Raw genomic sequence first — 22,146 nt, forward strand, 5'->3', positions numbered from 1 at the left:
CGGCACCATGGAGACGAGGACGCCAGCAACGGAGCAGGTAAGTATAAAACTTTTGATAACTTCTGTATGGCTCATAATTAATGCACAATGTACATTACAAAGTGCATTAATATGGCCATACAGAAGTGTATAGACCCACTTGCTGCCGCGGGACAACCCCTTTAATTATGCATCTGCTGTTTTAGAGTTAACAACATTATTGTTTATGTAAAGAATTATAGCAATAATAACAACAATATATAGACCATACATTCTCCACTGACTCTAACAATTGGACACATATAGCTTTATGGATTAAAAATATGCATATACTGGTCACATAAGGAGAAATTGAACGTGTGGTTATGATAAAATGAATAGTAGAGTTATAGGTTTGCCCATTGAGTTACTGTGTCTTGAAATACAACTGATAGAGTTGATCTTGAGGTTAACGTGCCGATTAATATAGGATATAAATGCATCACAAAGGGGACGGAGAGGACGGCACCATATTAGCATACACATCTAACGTCATTACGCTGACGCAGACGTATGATAATGAACAGCGGGAGCTTAGTGGTGACGCCAGCACGCCACATACGCGACGTGGTGGGCGGGCACACGTGCGTCGTGACCTCAGCGGTGACGCCAGCACGCCACACAAACGACGCTCGGGGCGTCTACTCATCGACCCGTCCACTAAGACGGCATCACGGTGATGCCGACGAATGTGTAACGCCCCTGGAGTGACGGAGAGACAACCATGGGGCGGAGTAAGCCGAACACGCTTACTGATGACGAAGTGACCGGCATTATGAGGCATTGATGGATGTGTATTGGATACAGCTGCACGGTCCGGGAGGGCTCCTATTGAGTCACAGGTAACAAAACTCTAGACACTATTGACAATTTTTATTGGGTGATAATTGTGGTGATGGGATATTTAAGGGCTGCATGTGCAGCCATGTTTTTATGCATTGGCTTGACAAAGACTGTATACCACACAGTCGAAACGTTCCTGTACTTTTATGCGAAATGGATTAAAGGTGAAGTTTTAAAACTCAAGGAACTTTATACATCTTTTCAAACAACCCTGGATGCCGCTGTTGACATATTTATGTATCCTGATGTCTTGGAGAGAGGTAACTCTCACTGAGGATCTTCCCTTATTAACCAGCGTAGGGAGCAGCTAAGAAAAATGTGCCCCAACTGGACATTGGTATGACCTGAGCTTTGCACGCTCTCCTATAGTTTGTAAGGTAAAAGGGTATTCCTATCTTATAAAGTGACTATATGAATATGAAATTCGTAGGGGGCTGACTTCTGGGACCTGAGAATAAAGATACGGTGGCACCCCAGTTACCTGCTAAGCAAGGAACTGCAAAATGGCCATATCCAAGCGACCATGGCCAGCTGCACAGCGCATGGGAAGGACGCCCCTGTACAGGAAAGGATTAAAAGAGGAAGTAGTGCTAAACCAGCACTGTAGCACCTTAAGGCCACTCTCACACACAGCGTCGGCAAAACAACAAGATTTGATTATGGCGTTTTGCCGCGATGTTACTGCTATTTTTACCATAATTTTGCTGTGGTTTTTAATGCACCCCATCATTATGATAGGTGATGAGGTGCCTTTAAAAAGTGGAAAAACATGGCAAAAAAAGAGCAGACAGACCTTGAAAATCGTTTGGGCACATGTCTGCGAGGCCCCATTTTATGCCGCAGTAATCGCGGTAAAAAGCGCATGTGTGAGAGTGACCGTATTCTGAGGATCGTGTGGATTCCAGAGTTCACTCCTTATGCTGTTAACAAATACATCTATCTTCCAGATAAAGATCTAAATCTCCAGCTTTTGGTTATAAAGTAATAACCAGGTGTACAGTATAAATCTTTCGCTTTGCTGAAGCATTTTGAACTGGAGACAAGTAACAAATTTCAAAAGCAGCAGGAAACACAATAAATTCCATTCTACAATTGTGGAAGGAACAGATATCACAGCAAGAAGAAGTTATCTACAGAATTAGATGATCTCAATGATCTCCGCCAGTCGCAATGACATGTTAGGAGATCGTTTTAGGTGGAATTTTCTTTTAAATCTTTCCATTTTGTCCCCAGTTCCTCACCCAAACTGTCTGATAGCGCTAAACTATATGTTATCCATTTTAGAGATTTTAAGATTTTGTATGTCAGCAGTTAAGAATTTGGTGCTGAATATTCCTCTGAAGGGCATATTCTGTCCTATGTGAAATCTCCCTAAAATGATTGTTTAAAGTATAAGTTGTGCAGTGTCGTATACTAGTGATCGAACGGTTACATCTTCAAGTCCTCCTGAGGAACCAACAAAAATGTGAAAAAAGTTAACGTTTAGTTTTAAAAAGCATGTAAAAAAAACAAAAACAAATTTTTCCCTACAAAACTGCATTTATTATGGAAAAAATAAACACATTATTAAAAATATTACATCCCTTATTCCCAATTGTTAACAGCATAGAAAATAAAAATAAAAAGGCCAGAATTGTCATGGTCATTCGCCCACTCTTTATAAGAAAAAAAAATCAAGCACCTAAAAGAAGTTGTCATTTTGCTCTAAAACCCGTCCTGCAGTTCCATCTCAGGCAGATCTGTAAATGATGAGAGTTGTGCTGATTAGATGAACGGTCTTGTCACCGGAGGCCCTAAAAGTGGTTCCCCCTTGTCCTATAAAAGGCTCTTGGAGTCTTCTTGTGTGTAGTGACCTCTTCTTCCGCTTGTATAGAGCTTGTTGACCACTAGACGCCTCTACGACGTAGAAAAGACACCATTACCAGAGTCTGAGAGGGGCGCATTATTGGGGTGTGAGAAGCTGGATGATCATATTGATGCATTTTCCTCCACCTGGCCGTTCTGTCCAGACTGTTAGGAGGTGTTGGGACCAGTGAATGTGTGAGGGAACACAAGGTGACCAGGCTCAGGATGCCCCTACAGACCACCAGTAGAGAGGAGTGTCTGACCAGACTGCTAGAGGGGTGTTGGGAGCGGTGGATGGGGGCACACAAGGTGACCGGGCTCAGGACGCCCCCTGCAGACCACCAGTAGAGAGGAGCGTCTGACCAAACTGTTAGGGGGTGTTGGGACCAGTGGATGTGTCAGAGCACATAAAGTGACCGGGCTCAGGACGCCCCCTACAGACCACCAGTAGAGAGGAGCGTCTGACCAGACTGTTAGGAGGTGTCCGGGCTCAGGACGCCCCCTACAGACCACCAGTAGAGAGGAGCGTCTGACCAGACTGTTAGGAGGTGTTGGGACCAGTGCATGTGTGAGGGCACACAAGGTGACCAGGCTCAGGATGCCTCCTACAGACCACCAGTAGAGAGAAGCGTCTGACCAGACTGTTAGGAGGTGTTGGGACCAGTGGATGTGTGAGGGCACACAAGGTGACCAGGCTCAGGACGCCTCCTACAGACCACCAGTAGAGAGGAGCATCTGATTGTCCAACAAGCACCAGCAGCTCCAACTGTTCCGTTGTCCACCATCTAAAGACAGGGGGGCGCCATCATTACAGGCTCCTGTGTCTCTCTGAACCCTTTCCAGGTGCTTGGCTGAAGGACATTTGGTCTAGCTGCCCCCATTACATGTATGGCCCTTGACCACCACTGTTGCCTCTGTTTGCAGTGATGTTGTGAACTATGAAACTGGACACTGCAGAGGGGAACTGAGTTGTCTTCATCGATAAATCCAGGTTTAGTTTGGGCGCTGACGACGGCCGTGTTCGTGTCTGGAGACCTCGGGGGGAGCACCTCCATCCTGCCTTTGCTGTGGAGCGGCAGACTGTCCCCCGCTGGTGTGATGGTCTTCGGGGGCCATTGCATATGACAGTCGGTCCCTAGCAGTGGTACGAGGGACAATGACAGCTCAGCGATATGTTCAGGACATCCTGCAGCCACAAGTGTTCCTCTCATAGCAGGAGGATAATGCTCGGCTGCACACACAAGGCGGTCGCAGGAAGCCCCCACAACATTGTCACACTTCCGTGGCTGCCCGGTCACCAAATTTATCACCAATAGAACATGGATGGGACCATGTGGGATGCCAAGTTCCATAGCCAACGGGTTTGCATGATCTAGAGGCTCAGTTACAGCAAATATGGAGTGATATGCAGTAGGATACCATACAGAACCTGTATGCCTCCATGCCCGCCTGTATCACATCCTGTATCCAAGCTACAGGTGGTACAACAGGGTACAAGAGTCTCTCTGCCCACCCGGATTACATCTTGTATCCAAGCTAGAGGCAGTACAACAGGGTACTAGAGCTTCCATGCCTGCTCGTATCACATCTTGTATCCAAGCTAGAGGCGGTACAACAGAGTACTAGAGCCTCCATGCCTGCCCGCATCACATCTTGTATCCAAGCTAGAGGCAGTACAACAGGGTACTAGAGCATTCCTGCCCCCCATATCACATCTTGTATCCAATCTAGAGGCGGTACAACAGGGTACTAGAGCCATGCCATGGCTCCCCAGCTGGTAATTGCTCACTGACAGCACCACACTGATATCAGTGTGTGCACATAGGTTCCTCCTTCCCTGACCTCTCCTACAGATTTTGACTATTTTTTGGATGTGGAAATGCGGAACTTGTTCCTTGTATTTTTTTGAACAGCCCCGTACTTCTTATAATGACGAAGGTAAATTCATACGTTGTGATAAGCCCTGCCCCCTGACCACACCCCTTTTTGGATGAGGAAATGCTCTGGAATTTGCAGCAGAAATTTCCGCTGCGGGCAGCAGGCCACAACAACTGCCAAATTTATTACTATGTGCGGCGCACCACACCAGATCATGACTTTCCACACATTTTAGGAGAACAGCAGAGCCACTGTGACTACCATCTTATTCCCAACTGCTTTTCCCCCCTATTGTAGGTCTGCACTTGGCCGTGCCCACTGCATGTGTACATGGCCTCCTCCTCCCTTCTCCTTTCATCTGCGTAATTAAGTAGGAGAGGTCAGGGAAGGAGGAACCTAGGTGCACACACTGACGTCAGTGTGCATACATGTTTCTCTGACCTTCCACCAGCAATTAAGCGATCCATAGTACTAAGAGACATGATAGTGACATTAAAGGAAACAAGGAAACTCTTTGGACTTCCTTACTTGTTGTCCACGTCTGTGCTGTTGAAAGACCACCCAGAATTCCCCAGAGGTCATGATGATAGAGTCTTTAAAGAGTGGCAAGAAAGAGGCCTAGTGGTAGCCCAGCACTTCATGTGCGAGAGAGAAAGCAGATGGCTTAATCCATCTGAGCTCAAGACTAAGTATAACATGCCAGAGACACAATTCCTACAGATTGCGCAGCACTTCAGTTTTGCAAGACTAGGCTTAGAGATCTCAGTAGAGAGGCAGGCAAAACAGACTTTGATTCCATAATCGTGTAGTTGCACGAAGTCTATGTTTCTGGCCCCTCTATAAATGTCATACATGTCATGTCTTCAATGTGGATGCACTGTGCAAATTGTCTAGTCTTCTGTTATGTATATTGCACAGCTGCAGCAACTGAGAGGTTAATGTTTGCACGAGACTGGGAGATGTCTGCAAATGTATCGATCTCTGTCCTGTCATGTGGTATGAAAGACCTTATAAATATGAGTGTTTGAGAGCAAGGTGTGGTCGGAGTTCCATTCTCTTCTGGGTTCCAGTGAGTGAGCGCCAGCCACATGGGGCTACCTTCAACCCTCATGTGGTGAAGAATGGAAGAGGCAGAAAGGTTTCCTGAGGACCCCAATGCCAGGAGCTAATAGAGAGTAAGGAGAAAGAGAGAGAGAGAGAGAGAGAGTGAGAGTGAGCGAGAGGAGTAAAGAAGGCCAAGACCACCGTGCAGAGGCACTGTGCTAAAAGAGTGTCTGTGCAGAATTTGCCCCTTACCCTTCCAGTAGCGATATCATACAGTTAACAAGGACTGTAGGGCTGGCATCATCCTGAGTTACGTCCCTGACCTCCTTTTTTCTGTCTTACCTGCACCAGTGTGTTCTTGAATTGTAAAGTGTTAAAGTTTTCAAGTAAAGTTTTGCCAGGCCCTGACTGTTCCCAGGGACTAAGATAGTTAAGCACAAAACCATGTGTGAATTCTCTTTTATCATCGCCGAGGGTCATTCCGGTGAGTAAAGGAATGGTGGCGTCACGTGACAACATGTATTCCTGTTATATGTATATTGGCCATCCCTCTTCTAGGGGTGTCCGGAAGAGGCCTAGTGCTGCTCTGGCCGAGGCTATGTGTGTCCCTCTGGGAAGGAGTCTGGTATGTGCCACCATGACAAGTGACAGCTTTACCCTCCCAGCTCCTCAGCGTATGCCCCGTGTCCTGAGTCACCCTACAGGATGCTGCAATCGCACAACCAATAGGAACATTCTCATTATCTACGCTACAAAGGGCAATAAAAAAAAATCCTAAAAATCGAAAAGCAAAAAATATTTTCCAGATGGGAAAAAATAACACAAGACACAGATATGTGAAAAAAGATCGTGAAGGGTTGGTCAAAAATCAAAGCCTGCTTGATCAGTGAGACCTGGAGGGAAGCCTTCTTCAAAATTATGCATCATGCCATATATGGCTTTGATACACCAGCATCTCCTTCATTCCCAGAGCGCATCACACAGTGCCCAAAATGTGGCACACCAGCCACAGATTTAGTTCATTGCATATGGAGTTGCGCTCAGGTGCAGGATTTCTAGAAGAAACTCATAAAGTATATACAGGATCAATGGAAAATAGTAATACCGAGGGAGATACAAACTATGATCTTCCACAATGATGAAATAGCAGGACTAGATGGATCTACTCTAAAATTCCCAAAATTCATCCACGTAGTTCTCCTACCAGCAAAAAGACCAGGAATCACACAGCTGGAAGCCCAATTTAAACACATATTAATCATGGAACGAGTAGAGACAGAGAGGCACAAAGAAAAACCAGCAAAAACATTTTTCAAAAAATGGCAGATTTTTCTCCAGTCACACTACACCGACCGAGAAATCAGAAAGATAGTCATTGACCTTTGATATAAAACCTGGTATGTAATAGAGGAGGCTAGAGACTCTCTGGGAAGACTAAAAATCAACAGAGGGCAGGATAACGGGACAGACCAGAATGGAATATGAGACATAGGATAGGGTCTGGACGGGAAAGGGAGGGGGAGAGAAGAGGAAGAGGGAAACATTAAAAATATGTTTTTTTCTCTTTTTGCATTTTTTTATGTTTATGCTTTGCTTCTTCTTGCCTAATTTGAAATAAATAGATTTATATGAAGATAATGGAAGGATTGAAATTGACAAGTAAACCAAAATAAGGAAATAGCACAAGAGATCAATATATTTAATATTTTATTTCCCAATGTAAGTCATATCTGTAATTGCAAGGTTTTTGAAAAATATCATTGTATTGTTTCAAGATGTACTTTATTTCTGTATTTTTTTGGAATTGTAATGGAAAAATATTTACAAAAGCTCAAAATACATGTTTGAAAAAAATAAATAAAACAAGGGCGACAGAGACAACAACTCTTAATCGTTCAGTCTCCTGAGAAGATGACTGCAGCAACGTTATTTGAACAGCGCAGGGAACTGTCAACCAGGGGGCGCAATTAAACCTAATAAAAAGCTTGTTCCATAACTCCCTCTTCGGTATGAGCCTTCTCAACCAATCAGCAGCGCTGAGGCTGGTCATATGACTCCTTTCCCCGAAGTCCTGCCTCCAGTAAGACTGGAAGTGTCCTGATTCTGAATATGTAGGGGCAGGGCTTTTTTCTACCTTCTGTTATGAGTTTTAGGGGGACATTTGCCTGATACAATCATGCCCACTTGTTCAGCCTTGATAAGACATTGTATATCTTCTCTTATCAATGGGAAATTTATTCTGGTGGTGGTCTCCCAGCCATTGTCTACTCATTTTATACATGGGTCCCGAATTTAAGACTCATGAAGCTTTTCAGACTTAATTTTCCATAATACTGCTTAACCAGAAACCAACTGCACCCCACTTTCACATGGTGGGCCTCTCAGAGTCTGATCATAGGGAGTCTCCATACTCTGATATAATCAATAGTTTCCGGTAAGATTTCCCAAGTCTTCCTGTAAAAGGAGCTCCGCTGAGTATATTTACTTTTCTAGAAGAACTTGGCAACTTCTAGCTGCCGTACATCCTTTGTATGTTTTATTACCGTGGTCTTTGGACTTTCTAGGGCTACAAAGTTATTGGCCACAGGTTGCTTGATTCCGCAGCAGAATTTACGATACCATAAAACACTAACTGCACCCACACCTGCGTGGATAATATGAGAATTAATATCTCATTACTACCTTGGATGAAGGCTTCGACTTGTGGAACCAGTTCTATTTTATGACTCTAAGGCTGCATTCAGACGAACGTATATCGGCTCGGTTTTCACGCCGAGCCGATATACGTTGTCCTCGTGTGCAGGGGGGGGGGGAGGATGGAAGAGCCAGGAGCAGGAACTGAGCTCCCGCCCCCTCTCTGCCTCCTCTCTGCCCCTCTGCACTATTTGCAATGGGGAGAGGTGGGCCGGGGGCGGGGCTAAGTTGCGGAACTTAGCCCCGCCCACATCCAGCCTCCTTTCATTGCAAATAGTGCAGAGGGGCGGAGAGGAGGCGGGAGCTCAGTTCCTGCTCCTGGCTCTTCCATCCTCCCCCCCTGCAGAGCAGGACGACGTATATCGGCTCGGCGTGAAAACCAAGCCGATATACGTTCATCTGAATGCAGCCTAATATAGAAAATGAAGCAACATTCCTTACCACCTTGGTTTAATAACTCTTACTCTCAGAAGTGTCGCCGCAGTGACAGGTCGAACGGGACATGGGAGTCCCATTCTGGAAATTTGGACTCATAATAGGTATTACCACGTTCGTAATATCACAGACAATGAAAATATTTTGTTGTTTATCCCGCATGGCAAATGTCGTAAAAATTGCTTCAAAAAGCAATGTTGAAATTGCTATCTTTCTTTTGCTTGCTTACAAAAAAATACAATAAAAAGCAATCCAAAAGTCACATGTACCTCAAACTGATGCTAAGTACATCTCTTCCCACAAAAAACAAGCCCTCACAGAGCTCAGTGGCCGGCAAAATTAAAATGTTCTGGGTTTTAGAATGTGACAATGCAGATTCAATTGTTTTTCTTTGAAAATGTGTTTTTATTGCGCAACAGTAGTCAAAATTGTGCCGATACAATAATTATTGTGTTATTTTTACCGAACGGTTAACGCTATAAAATCAAAACCCAAAAATGATAGTGGAATTTCTGCATGTTTTTTCCATGTATTCCCCCCAAAAGTAATAAAAGTTGTACAACACATTATATATGAACCCCAGAGAGGTGCCATTAAAAAAACCAACTCATCCGACTAAAAACAAACCCTCATACAACTGTCAACGAGTTATGTCTCTTGTAATGCGATGATGAAAATCACCTGGTCCTTAAGGCACCAAGTAGGCTGGTCTCTAAGGCCTTAGTCAGACGGGCGTTTTTTCGCGCGATTTGCGGATCGCATGACGGATGCGCATCCGCAAATCGCGTGACCGGTGCGGGCAAGTCGCCCGCAAATCGCCCGAAAATCTGCTCCTAGCCGCATTTCATTAGAAACGGGCCGGAGCTGTCCAGCGCATTGCATTCAATGGAGACGGCAATAGAGCCGGCTCCATTTAAAGCAATGCGCTGCGGGCGAGCCCGGGATGAATTGTCGGGAAGGGCTTAAATATATAAGCCCTTCCCTGCAATTCATCCTAAAATGTGTAAAAATAAAAAATATATATGTACTCACCTTCTCCCGGCAGCCAGAGCTCCGCGCGGCCGTCCTGCAGTGGGTGTGAAGGGGGTGTGAGTCAGACCTGCCCCCTGATTGGCTCAGCGCTGAGAGGCAGCAGTCACTCACCCATTCATGAATTCATGAATGGGTGTGTGAGTGAAACCTGCCTCTGATTGGTCAGGGCTGTGACCAATCAGAGGCAGATCATTCAGCAGGCGGGGATTTTAAAGCCCCGCCGGCTGAATAGTGCCGAGAAGCAGTTCAGGAGAACTGACAGCGGCCGCGGCTGGACTCCGGCTGCAGCGGAGAGTATACAATTTTTTTTTATTTTAACACATTTTAGAATAAATTGCAGGGAAGGGCTTATATATTTAAGCCCTTCCCGACAATTCACCCCGCGCACGCCGGCAGCCCATTGCTTTCAATGGAGCGGCTGTATTGCCGGCTCCATTGAATTCAATGGGCAAACATCGTTCTTCTCTGTCACAGCTGTTACAGCTGTGGCAGAGAAGAATGATTTGTCTTCTATATGTTCTCAATGGGGTCGGCGCTGCTACCGCCGACCCCATTGAGCGCATATAGAGAAGAGAACAGGAATCGCAGATCGCAGACAGGTGCGATCTGCGATTTTTTGTTCTATAATTTATCGGACGAGCGCAAAAAAAGCGCTCATGTGTCCGATGCCATTGCAAAGCAATGGTTTTATAAAATCGCCGGACGCATGCGCATGCGCAAATCGCGGCTAACAACGCCCGTCTGACTAAGGCCTTAGGGGTTAAAACAGTAATATTCGTGAACTGGACAATTCACAGTCCACATACAACTTAACCAGGTATGACAATTTTTTTAAATAGCATAGGAGAAAAGTAAAAGCATCCACATATGTAAAGTGGATAGAAAACTATCCACACAGGTTCACGGCTGTCATTGCTACTAAAGGTAAACCTTACACCTTTGACTTGAAGGGATGAATGATTTGCAATTAATAATTGAAATAGATGTAGAGCATTATGTAGTTAATTGTTTGCACTTTGGCCTATAAAAAATCTTTTGCTCTTGATCAATGTCCATAGGCATGAATACGTTTATATCATAGACAGACCAATGCTATTTAAATATATACAGCCAATACTGCAGGTACATAGACAAGATCTATTATCCATTAACTTCAAAGGGAAAAATAATTTAATACTGAACAGACCTAGAGGGTTCTCCCGTGGCAAAATATAGAAAAGTAATCCATACTGGGCCCATCAGAGCATTTTGTGGACAGAGAGCTGCCACCAAAAGCCCCGAGACCACCTGCAATAAATCAAAACGTGATATTCAAAAGGATAGAGAGAGACGTATTTCTTATAATGCACTCTTTGTCGAAACCAATCCCTCCCATAGATGTTCTCGGAATCAGATGAAACTTTATGTGTGATTGTAACATTGATATAAGAAAGTGATTACAATATCATAGCAAAAGAATGAAAGGAGGCACTAGTACCCTGTTGTACCACTTTTAGCTTGGATACAAGATGTAATACAGGCAGCATGGAGGCTCTAGTAGCCTGTTGTACCGCCTCTAGCTTGGATACAAGATGTAATACAGGTGGACATGGAGGCTCTAGTACCCTGTTGTAGCACCTCTAGCTTGGATACAAGATGTGATATGGGCGGGCATGGAGGCTCTAGTATCCTGTTGTACTACCTCTAGCTTGGATACAAGATGTGATACGGGTGGGGATTGAGGCTCTAGTATCCTGTTGTACTGCCTCTAGCTTGGATATAAAATGTCATACAGGAGGGCATGGATGCTCTAGTACCCCGTTGTACTGCCTCTAGCTTGGATACAAGATGTGATACGGCAGGCATGGAGGCTCTAGTACCTTGTTGTTCCACCTCTAGCGTGCATACAAGATTTGATACAGGTAGGCATGGAGGCTCTAGTACCCTGTTGTACCACCTCTAGCTTGGATACAAGATGTGATACAGGTGGGCATGGATGCTCTCTCTCACTATTACTACTGGGGCTACTGTGGGGTCACTATTACTAATGAGGCTACTGTGAGGGTTACTATTACTATTTAGATCACTGTAGAGGACACTATTACTACTGTGGCTAATATTGGAGACACTATTACCTATGAGGCCACTGTAGGTCACTATTATTACTGGGCCACTGTGGGGATTACAACTACTACTGAGGCCACTGTAGGGGTTACAATTACTACTGAGGCCACTGGGGGGGGGGGGTCACTATTACTACTGAGGCTACTGTGAGGGTTACTATTACTATTTAGGTCATTGAAGAGGACACTATTACTACTGTGGCTGATATGGGAGATACTATTACCTATGAGGCTACTGTGGGGTCAGTATTACTACTGGGGCCATTGTGGGGATTACAATTACTACTGAGACCACTGTGAGGGTTAATATTACTACTGAGGCTACTGTGAGGGTTACTATTACTATTTAGGTCACTGAAGAGGACACTATTACTTCTGTGGCTAATATAGGAGACACAATTGCCTATGATGCCACTGTGGGAACACTATTACTACTGTGGCTAATATAGGAGACACTATTACTACTTAGGCCACTGTGGGATCACTATTATTACTAGGGTCAATATAGGGCTCACTATTACTACTAAAGCTACTGTGGGGGTTACTGTTACTACTGAGATCACTATAGAGGGCATTATTACTACTGGGGCTAATATAGGGAAAACAATTACTTCTGAGGGCACTGTGGGGGACACTATTACTACTGATGCCCCTGTATGGGTCACTATTACTAATGAGGCCACTGTGGGGTTAATATTACTACTGGGGCAACTGTGGGGGTCACTATTACTACTGAGGCCAATATAAGAGAAACTATTACTACTGAGGCCACTGTGGGGTTAATATTATTACTGCAGCCAATATAGGGGACACTATTACTGCGAAGGCCACTGTGGGGGTCCCTATTACTACTGGTGCCAATGTGGGGGTCACTATTACTACTGAGGCGAACATAGGGGACACTATTACTACTGAGGCCAGTATAGGGGATACTATTACTACTGGGGCCACTCTGCACATGGCAGAGTACCTCAAGCTGACTTACGAGATGTTTACATGTGGCAGAAATTTCCAAGGCAAATTCTGCAGCATTTCTGCATCCAAAAAACAGTCAGAATCCACACCATTGTTGTGGATTTTGACTGTAAATCAGCCTTCTATCCGCAGCTGATTTCATACTACACAGCGCTCCCCCTCACCTCCTCTGTAAGGTTTCCACTGTTAGTGCTTCCCGGCATCCGGTTCCCAGCAGACTGGTCAGGTGAGGCACCGCTGGTGAAGTGAGACCCCAACAGGACACTGGAAACCAGTAGCTGGGGTGTGCTGACTGTGGGAAACCTTCGGAGGAGGAGTGCCGCATAGTATGAAGCCAGCTGCAGGTACGCGACTGATTTCCAATCAAAATCCGTGCCAATGGTACCCCAGGGCTTCAGCTAGTAAAGAAATACAGGGTGTTCCTCCCTGTCTATTTTGAAACGGCCCTGTCCTTTTTATAACGACGGAGGTAAAATCATACGTTTTGATAAGCCCCGCTCACTGATGTTTTGGCACTTTGCGATAATTCAGTGAGTTTTTGCTTGCAGTTTGGGCACTCGGTCTCTCAAAGGTTCGCTGTCACTGGTGTAGATCATGCAAAATTGTAGGCTGTAGAAGTTGATATCTGGGATGGTCCCATACATGTTTTATTGATGATAAATCTGGCGACTGGGCAGGCCACAAAATTGTGACATTTTTGTGGGGGTGTTCCTGTGACATCCTGGTAACTAGGTATCCACACAGACCACCCTAGCATAAATTATATGGCTCATCAGCATGTTAAGATACATCTTAAAAATACATCTTCCTTAAATTATTGGTTGCAGGACAATACTCCAACTGCAAATGTTCCAATAATGATCCTGGCTCCATATGTTTTCCTTGACTTTTCTTGTTCCAGAGATGCACCCCATAGCTGTTCCTCAGCAACATTTTTATCTCTTTCGGTTCAATCAACTCAAAGAATTTTTTCCAGTCATGCCAGTCAACTGGATAGAACGATTCCTTGGGAAGAATGTTCACCCCTCTACAGCTCTTCTTGTCCCTCAGTCTATGGATCCCACACCACCTCTTATAGACTCGGGTCAAAAGCTGAGGTCCTTGATGCCCATACAACCAGTAGTTGTAAGCGTCTACAAAGTCATTCATGCAGAGCTCAATAAACTTGTGTTGAGGTTGAAAAGTGAGGAAGGCTCCATTGATAATATACAGGGATTGTACCCCCATTGCATTGGTGAAATTTCCTAAATTTTTGAGGATAATGAAATCTGTATCCAGGTAAATCCCACCCCATTTCCAAAGGGCAGCCAAGCGAGTGGCGTCTGAGAGAGTCGTGTAGTCCACTAATTCCCAGTGTCTTTCTACTTTGGAGTACCATGTGCCCAGAGGTGTATCTGAAAACAGTTTCTTGAAGTCCAGAGAAACAAACTCTACGTTTGAGAAACAACTGAGAAGAGAAAGCCCCAAATTTTGGGGTAGCGATTGATTGCTGCCCATTAACCCATTCATCATTATAGTTATTTTTGTGTGCGGGTTGGCTCGAGCTGCTGACTCTACTGCGCACATCATTTGGAGAGTTGGGCTAGTCTTGTCTGAGGTCTCCATGAAGAAGATGCCACCAACACGACCATCACCAGTGACATAGGTTTGAGAGTTGTTGGATTCATTCAGGATGGACCCTGGACAGGCGATCTCCTTAGGTAAGTGGTGTAAGTGGGCTTCTTCTTTGACAGAAGTGAACTTTAAATACACAAAGAGAAAACCAAATGAAAGTGTACAGAATGAAGCCAGCGATGTCGACCATGACCTCATCACCCCCGAAAACAGATAGTTGGATAGCTTCATGTTTTTGGTCAGATCGTAAAACTTTCTAGTATCTGCAAGAGAAACAAAAACTTTGGTAAACTTTGGTCACTTTACCCCAGATGATAAGTCGGATCAATTTTGTACAAGAGACAACAGTAAATTAATGGGAACAAATTACCCTCCACTACCACAACTTTCATTTATGGTCATTCGGAATTCATTTTTCAAAAACTTCACAGATTGTTGATCGTTATGAATACTTAGGGGTCCTTAAAGAAGTTGTCTCACTAAGTCAAACCTGTAGATATGTCTTTTTACAGTAAATGGATGTCTTGGAGAGAGGTAACTCTCACTGAGGATCTTCCCTTATTAACCAGCGTAGGGAGCAGCTAAGAAAAATGTGCCCCAACTGGACATTGGTATGACCTGAGCTTTGCACGCTCTCCTATAGTTTATAAGGTAAAAGAGTATTCCTATCTTATAAAGTGACTATATGAATGGGAAATTCGTAGGGGGCTGACTTCTGGGACCTGAGAATAAAGATGCTGTGGCACCCCTTTTACCTGCTAAGCAAGGAACTGCAAAATAGCCATATCCAAGCGACCATGGCCGGCTGCACAGCGCGTGGGAAGGACGCCCCTGTACAGGAAAGGATTAAAATAGGAAGTAGTGCTAAACCAGCACTGTAGCACCTTAAGGCTACTCTCACACACAGCGTCGGCAAAACAACAAGATTTGATTATGGCGTTTTGCCGCGATTTTACTGCTATTTTTACCATAATTTTGCTGTGGTTTTTAATGCACTCCACCATTATGATAGGTGATGAGGTGCGTTAAAAAGCGGAAAAACATGGCAAAAAAAGAGCAGACAGCCCTTGAAAATCGTTCGGGCACATGTCTGCGAGTCCCCATTTTATGCTGCAGTAATCGCGGTAAAAAGCGCATGTGTGAGAGTGACCGTATTCTGAGGATCGTGTGGATTCCAGAGTTCACTCCATATGCTGTTAATAAATACATCTATCTTCCAGATAAAGATCTAAATCTCTAGCTTTTGGTTATAAAGTAATAACCAGGTGTACAGTATAAATCTTTCGCTTTGCTGAAGCATTTTGAACTGGAGACAAGTAACAAATTTCAAGAGCAGCAGGAAACACAATAAATCCCATTCTAGAATTGTGGAAGGAACAGATATCACAGCAAGAAGACGTTATCTACAGAATTAGATGATCTCAATGATCTCCGCCAGTCGCAATGACATGTTAGGAGATGGTTTTAGGTGGAATTTTCTTTTACATTTTTCCATTTTGTCCCCATTTCCTCACCAAAACTGGTTGACTCTAAACTATATGTTATCCATTTTAGAGATTTTAAGATTTTGCTATTTTCAGTTCTGCATCAAAATCTGCATGTCAGCAGTTAAGAATTTTGGTGCTGAATATTCCTCCGAAGGGCATATTCTGTCCTATGTGAAAGGTCCCTAAAATGATTGTTTAAAGTATAAGTTGTGCAGTGTCGTATACTAGTGATCGAACGATTACATATTCAAGTCCTCCTGAGGAACCAACAAAAATGTGAAAAAAGTTAAAGTTTAGTTTTAAAAAGCATGTAGAAAACAAAAACACATTTTTCTGTACAAAACTGCATTTATTATGGAAAAAAATAAACACATTATTAAAAATATTACATCCATTATTCCAAATTGTTAACAGCATAGAAAAAAAAGAAAAGAAAAAAGCCAGAATTGTCATGGTCATTCGCCAACCTTCCAAAAAATTCAATAATAAGCAATCAAAAAGTCACATGTACCCCAAAATACACTCTTTCTAAAAAAAAATCAAGCACCTAAAAGAAGTTGTCATTTTGGTGTAAAACCCGGCATGCGGTTCCATCTCAGACAGATATGTAAATGATGAGAGTTGAGCTGATTAGATGAACGGTCTTGTCACCTGAGACCCTAAAAGTGGTTCCCCGGTTGTCCTATAAAACGCTCTTGGAGTCTTCTTGTGTGTAGTGACCTCTTCTTCCGCTTGTATAGAGCTTGTTGACCACTAGACGCCTCTACGACGCAGAGAAGAGACACCGTTACCAGAGTCTGAGAGGGGCGCATTATTGGGGTGTGAGAAGCTGGATGATCATATCGATGAATTGTCCTCCACCGGGCGGTTCTGTCCAGACTGTTAGGGGGTGTTGGGACCAGTGGATGTGTGAGGGCACACAAGGTGACCGGGCTCAGGACGCCCCCTACAGACCACTAGTAGAGAGGAGAATCTGACCAGAATGTTAGGGGGTGTTGGGACCAGTGGATGGGGGCACACAAGGTGACCTGGCTCAGGACGCCCCCTGCAGACCACCAGTAAAGAGGAGCGTCTGAACAAACTGTTAGGGGGTGTTGGGACCAGTGGAAGTGTGAGGGCGCACAAGGTGACCAGGCTCAGGACGCCTCCTACAGACCACCAGTAGAGAGGAGCGTCTGATTGTCGGACAAGCACCAGCAGCTCCAACTGTTCCTTTGTCCGCCATCCAGAGACAGGGGGTGCCATCATTACAGGCTCCTGTGTCTGTCTGAACCATTTGCAGGTGCTTGGCTGAAGGACATTTGGTCTCGCGGCCCCCATTACATGCATGGCCTTTGACCACCACCGTTGCCTCTGTTTGCAGTGATGTTGTGAACGATGAAACTGGACACTGCAGAGGGGAACCGGGTTGTCTTCAGCGATGAATCCAGGTGTAGTTTGGGCGCTGACGACGGCTGTGTTCGGGGGAGCACCTCATTCCTGCCTTTGCTGTAGAGCGGCAGACTGCCCCCCCACTGGGGTGATGGTCTTAGGGGGCAACGCATATGACAGTCAGTCCCTAGTAGTGGTACGAGGGGCAATGACAGCTCAGCGATATGTTCAGGACATCCTGCAGCCACAAGTGTTCCTCCCCCACAACATTGTCACACTTCTGTGGCTGCCTAGTTGCCAGATTTATCACCAGTAGAACATGTATGGAACCGTGTGGGATGCCAAGTTCCATAGCCAATGGGTTTGCATGATCTAGAGGCTCAGTTACAGCAAATATGGAGTGGTATGCAGTAGGATACCATACAGAACCTGTATGCCTCCGTGCCCGCCTGTATCATATCCTGTATCCAAGCTAGAGGTGGTACAACAGGATACTAGAGCCTCTCTTCCCCCCCCCCCCCCCCCGTATCACATCTTGTATCCAAGTTAGAGGCAGTACAACAGGGTACTAGAGCTTCCATATGAGCAGAAAATAGAGATGGAGGGGAGCTGCTACCGTTAAAAATGTCCTTCTTTATTGAATAAAATAAAGCATACAGCTCACAAGTGCACGCTGAACGCGTTTCGGCAAAAGCCTTTGTCAACAGCTCTCCCAGATCTTCCTGCAACATTGAAAGTTACTGCTGGTGAGGTGAGCCCACATCTCTCTTTTTTGGCTTACTAGAGCTTCCATGCCTGCCCGCATCACATCTTGTATCCAAGCTAGAGGCAGTACAACAGGGTAATAGAGCATCCATGCCCCCATATCACATCTTGTGTCCAAGCTAGAGGTGGTACAACAGGATACTATAGCCTCCATGCCTCAGCTCCCCGGCTGGTAATTGCTCGCTGACGGCACCACGCTGACGTCAGTGTGTGCACCTAGGTTCCTCATTCCCTGACCTCTCCTACTTAATTACGCAGATGAAAGGAAAAGGGAGGAGAAGGCTAGGGCACGGCTGAGTGCAGACATACAATAGGGGGGAAAAGCAGTTGGGAATAAGATGTAGTCACAGTGGATCAGCTGTTCCCCTAAAATGTGTGGCGATCCGTGATCTGGTGCGGTGCGGTGCACCGCACACAGTGGTACATTTGGCAGTTGTTGTGGCCTGCTTCCCGCAGCGGAAATTTCTGCTGCAAATTTCGTAGCATTTCTGCATCCAAAAAGGCGTGTGGTCAGGGGGCAGGGCTTATCACAACGTATGAATTTACCTCCGTCATTATAAGAAGTACGGGGTTGTTTAAAAAAAGATACAAGGAGCAGGTTCTGCATTTCCACATCCAAAAAATAGTCAAAATCTGTACCATTAGGCTATTTTTTCTAGCGATGCGAGATAGAGTGCCTTGCAGCACAGAGAAAACGCTGCAAGGCACTTGTAGGTGAGTATATATATATTTTTTTTTTTTTACAGCTTGGGCTGATTTTCAGAGAAGGGCTTATATTTCAAACCCTGAAGACAAAAAAATATGTATCCTCACCACCTGCTTCTTAAACACTCGATCTTGGTAATTCGGCTGTATATCAGACCTCCGTGATGAGTCGTGTAGTCCCTCACGACATTCATTTGAAGCAGTCCAAGAAAAATAATTCACCTTCGGAGGTATGAAAAACCTTTGCCTTTATTCATCGTGTCACAGCATTATTGATAAAAACCAGGGACGCGTTTTGGTCGGCGTCCGACCTTGATCACATTGAAGACTGAGTCTACTTAGAACACCCATGTAATTAAGAAAACATTAATAACATATGAGACAAGCTCAGTACTCTTCCTCCTGAATTAACATACCATAATTATATGCACGATAGCTGCGGAAAACCCCATATGTTATGCACTATTTCTTGAAAAACATATGGATCTGCATCTAGACAATGAAAGCAGTTATGTAAACATGATAAGAAATATAAACATTATCGTTTGTATTCAAATACACAATTGCATAAAATACAAAAAAATACCAAGGTGAAATACCTGTAAATGTTACAAAAAAGCCAATATACATCTTCCTCAAATCTGTAGGGATGGGAATCATTGATATTATTCATAAACTAGTATTTTTGAATGATTTAGAGATCTTAAATAAAAAAATTGTCATTATCCTACTAATAAATTAAGTTTTCGAATAGCAAAAAAAACCCAAAACTAGTGTATGTATAATAAATCAGACCTATGATTGAAACCACCTGGAAATCTGGTGCCTAGATATTGTAATGGCCCATTTACACTAGCCGATGATCACTAAAAAAAAACGCTAATCGGCGATCGTTTTAGCGATAATCAGTGCGTGTAAATGTTCGCCCATTGTCTGCTTTTCGGGCACTGCTGGCTGATAGTTAAAATCAGGCCAATTTAAAAATCGTCCCTCACTTTTATCAGTAGTTCTCCATGGGGAATGCTGATAGCATTGTTACCCCTTGGAGAACAAAGGATCTGAGCGCATGTAATAGCCTATGGCTATTAGTTGCCTTCAGTGAGGGCTTCATTTGCATACCTAATTGGTATTTAAGTAGCTACTTAAATACAATTCATTTTTATGCAAAATGATCGCTCAAAGCTGTTACTGTCCTTTGAGCGATCTTTTAGCAATCATTGGCCTGTGTAAACCAGCCTTAAGGGAGTGGTTTTCTCTAACCTGTATAGTAAGAATTTTAATGATTTGAAAAAAAAATCATTTATGCTACACTTGCCTATCCTGCAACAGGATAATGATATTGATGAAATATTAAAAAGAGGTATTTGCTACGTCTCTAAAAAAAATCTAAAGTTTACATAGTATATTGTCCCCAAGTTTATTTAAATTACCACCAACAAGCTCCAGGACATGGTTAGAGCATAAGGGTTCATTTAAACGTGGCAAGAATAGATGTAATGTTTGTCATGGAACTAACTCGACTGAGTTATTGTAATTATAATAAAACAAGGTATTTTTCCATTAAGAGTTATATCAACTGTGAGAGTACTGGTGTGGTATATGATATAGAATGCACCAGTTGTAATAGAAAATATATTGGTTGTACCAGCAGAAAATTAAAGGGTAGAATAACGAAACATATCTATTACATTAAATATAAGGAGTCTGAAAAATCAGGAGTGGCCAAACACTTTGTTGATTGCCATGAAGGAAAATTTGATAATCTATTGTTCTATGGCATAGAACAAGTACATTGTAAAAGGAAATTTAGGGTCAGCCAGGAAGCCTTATATAAAAGAGAGGCTTTCTGGATTATGACTTTAGACACCAAATTTCCAGGTTGTTTCAACCATAGGTCTGATTTATTATACAGACACTAGTTTTTTTTTGCTATTCGATAATTTAATTTATTAGGATAATGACAAAAATTTTTTTTTTAATTTAAGGTTGTAAATCACTCAAAAACACTAATTAAGCCACTCTGGCAGGAGGTGGGAACGCTGTATATGGCGGTCAGTAAAAATACGATCAACGTCACTCCTGAAATTGCTCTGTTGTCCATAGTCCCAGGCTAATTGTCTCGCATAAAAGGCTCCTTGTTACGATTCTTTTTACTAGCCATGAGGCAAATCGTCCCTAGAAAATGGAAGTCTACGGCACCTCCGTCGAGACTGATGTGGCTGGAGGCTCTAGACAACCTAAGGGTGCATTCCCACGAACGTATATCGGCTCGGTTTTCACGCCGAGCCAATATTCGTCGTCCTCATCAGCAGGAGGGGGGGAGGATGGAAGAGCCAGGAGCAGGAACTGAGCTCCCGCCCCCCTCTGCCTCCTCTCCGCCCCTCTGCACTATTTGCAATGGGGAGAGGCGGAATGGGGGCGGTGCTAATTCTGAGAACTTAGCCCCGCCCCATCTCCTTTCACTGCAAATACTGCAGAGGGGCGGAGAGGAGGCAAAGAGGGAGCAGGAGCTCAGTTCCTGCTGCTGGCTCTTCCATCCTCTTCCCCCTGCAGATGAGGACGACATATATCGGCTCGGCGAGAAAACCGAGCCGATATACGTTCGTGGGATTGCAGCCTTAGATATATGGAGGAGCTGTGTGCCAGGGACGACATGAGATCCACCAAATTTCACGCAATATGGGCGGTGGGGTTACAGTTTCGCTCTTCCCCGGAGCTGAACACCTGGTTAGTTAACGGGGCTCTTTTACCTTGAGGTGGCATGATCAGTCCCGTATTATCTGAACCAAGATGCTGCTTTGTGCCTAAACTAAATCCATGATCTAGCTGAACAGACTTTTCCTTATCCCTTATGCCCCTGTTCCCCGTTCTCCCCCCCTCTCTTTTTTTTTCTTTTTTTTCTCTCTTTCTCTTTTTTTCTTTTTCTCTCTCTTCTTCTGTTGGTTTTAGTTGTTCCTTCCTTCATTTTCTCCAGACTGTTGAACCTTGAGGGAAAAACTGTACTGGGGACTATATTATAACCACTGTATAAGATATAATTTAGTCAGCCAGAAACAGGATAATGTTGATATTCCTTTATTGCAATCATATGTATACTCTGTTGGTTTGCTGTTGATGATGCAGTAAATAAAATACTTTTGAACCATAAATCACTCAAAAATACTAATTTATGAATAATATCAATGACTCCCTACAGATTTGAGGAAGATGTATATTGGCTTTTTTGTAACATTTACAGGTATTTCAACTTGGTATTTTTTTGTATTTTATGCAATTGTATATTTGAATACAAATGATGTTTATATTTCTTATCATGTTTACATAACTGCTTTAATTTT

At 43.9% G+C, this 22,146-nt stretch overlaps 1 protein-coding gene across 2 annotated transcripts in view; it reads right to left on the bottom strand.

Annotated features, from left to right (window-relative positions):
* LOC136611338 (lactosylceramide 4-alpha-galactosyltransferase-like) overlaps positions 1-22,146 on the bottom strand; it is a 56,092-nt gene that overhangs the window by 6,648 nt on the left and 27,298 nt on the right. Inside the window, exon 2 of one of the 2 annotated variants that reach the window (XR_010790252.1) lies at positions 11,814-14,743. Coding sequence is in view for 1 of the 2 variants with exons in the window: in XM_066590862.1 (XP_066446959.1) it covers positions 13,659-14,711 (1,053 nt within the window). In the remaining variant the exon portion in view is untranslated. Of the gene's footprint in view, positions 1-9,768; positions 14,744-22,146 lie in introns of those variants that run through there. The other variant, XM_066590862.1, reaches the window with a different exon arrangement.

Source organism: Eleutherodactylus coqui, chromosome 2 (assembly GCF_035609145.1).
Source record: "Eleutherodactylus coqui strain aEleCoq1 chromosome 2, aEleCoq1.hap1, whole genome shotgun sequence".
Taxonomy (NCBI): Eukaryota; Metazoa; Chordata; class Amphibia; order Anura; family Eleutherodactylidae; genus Eleutherodactylus; species Eleutherodactylus coqui.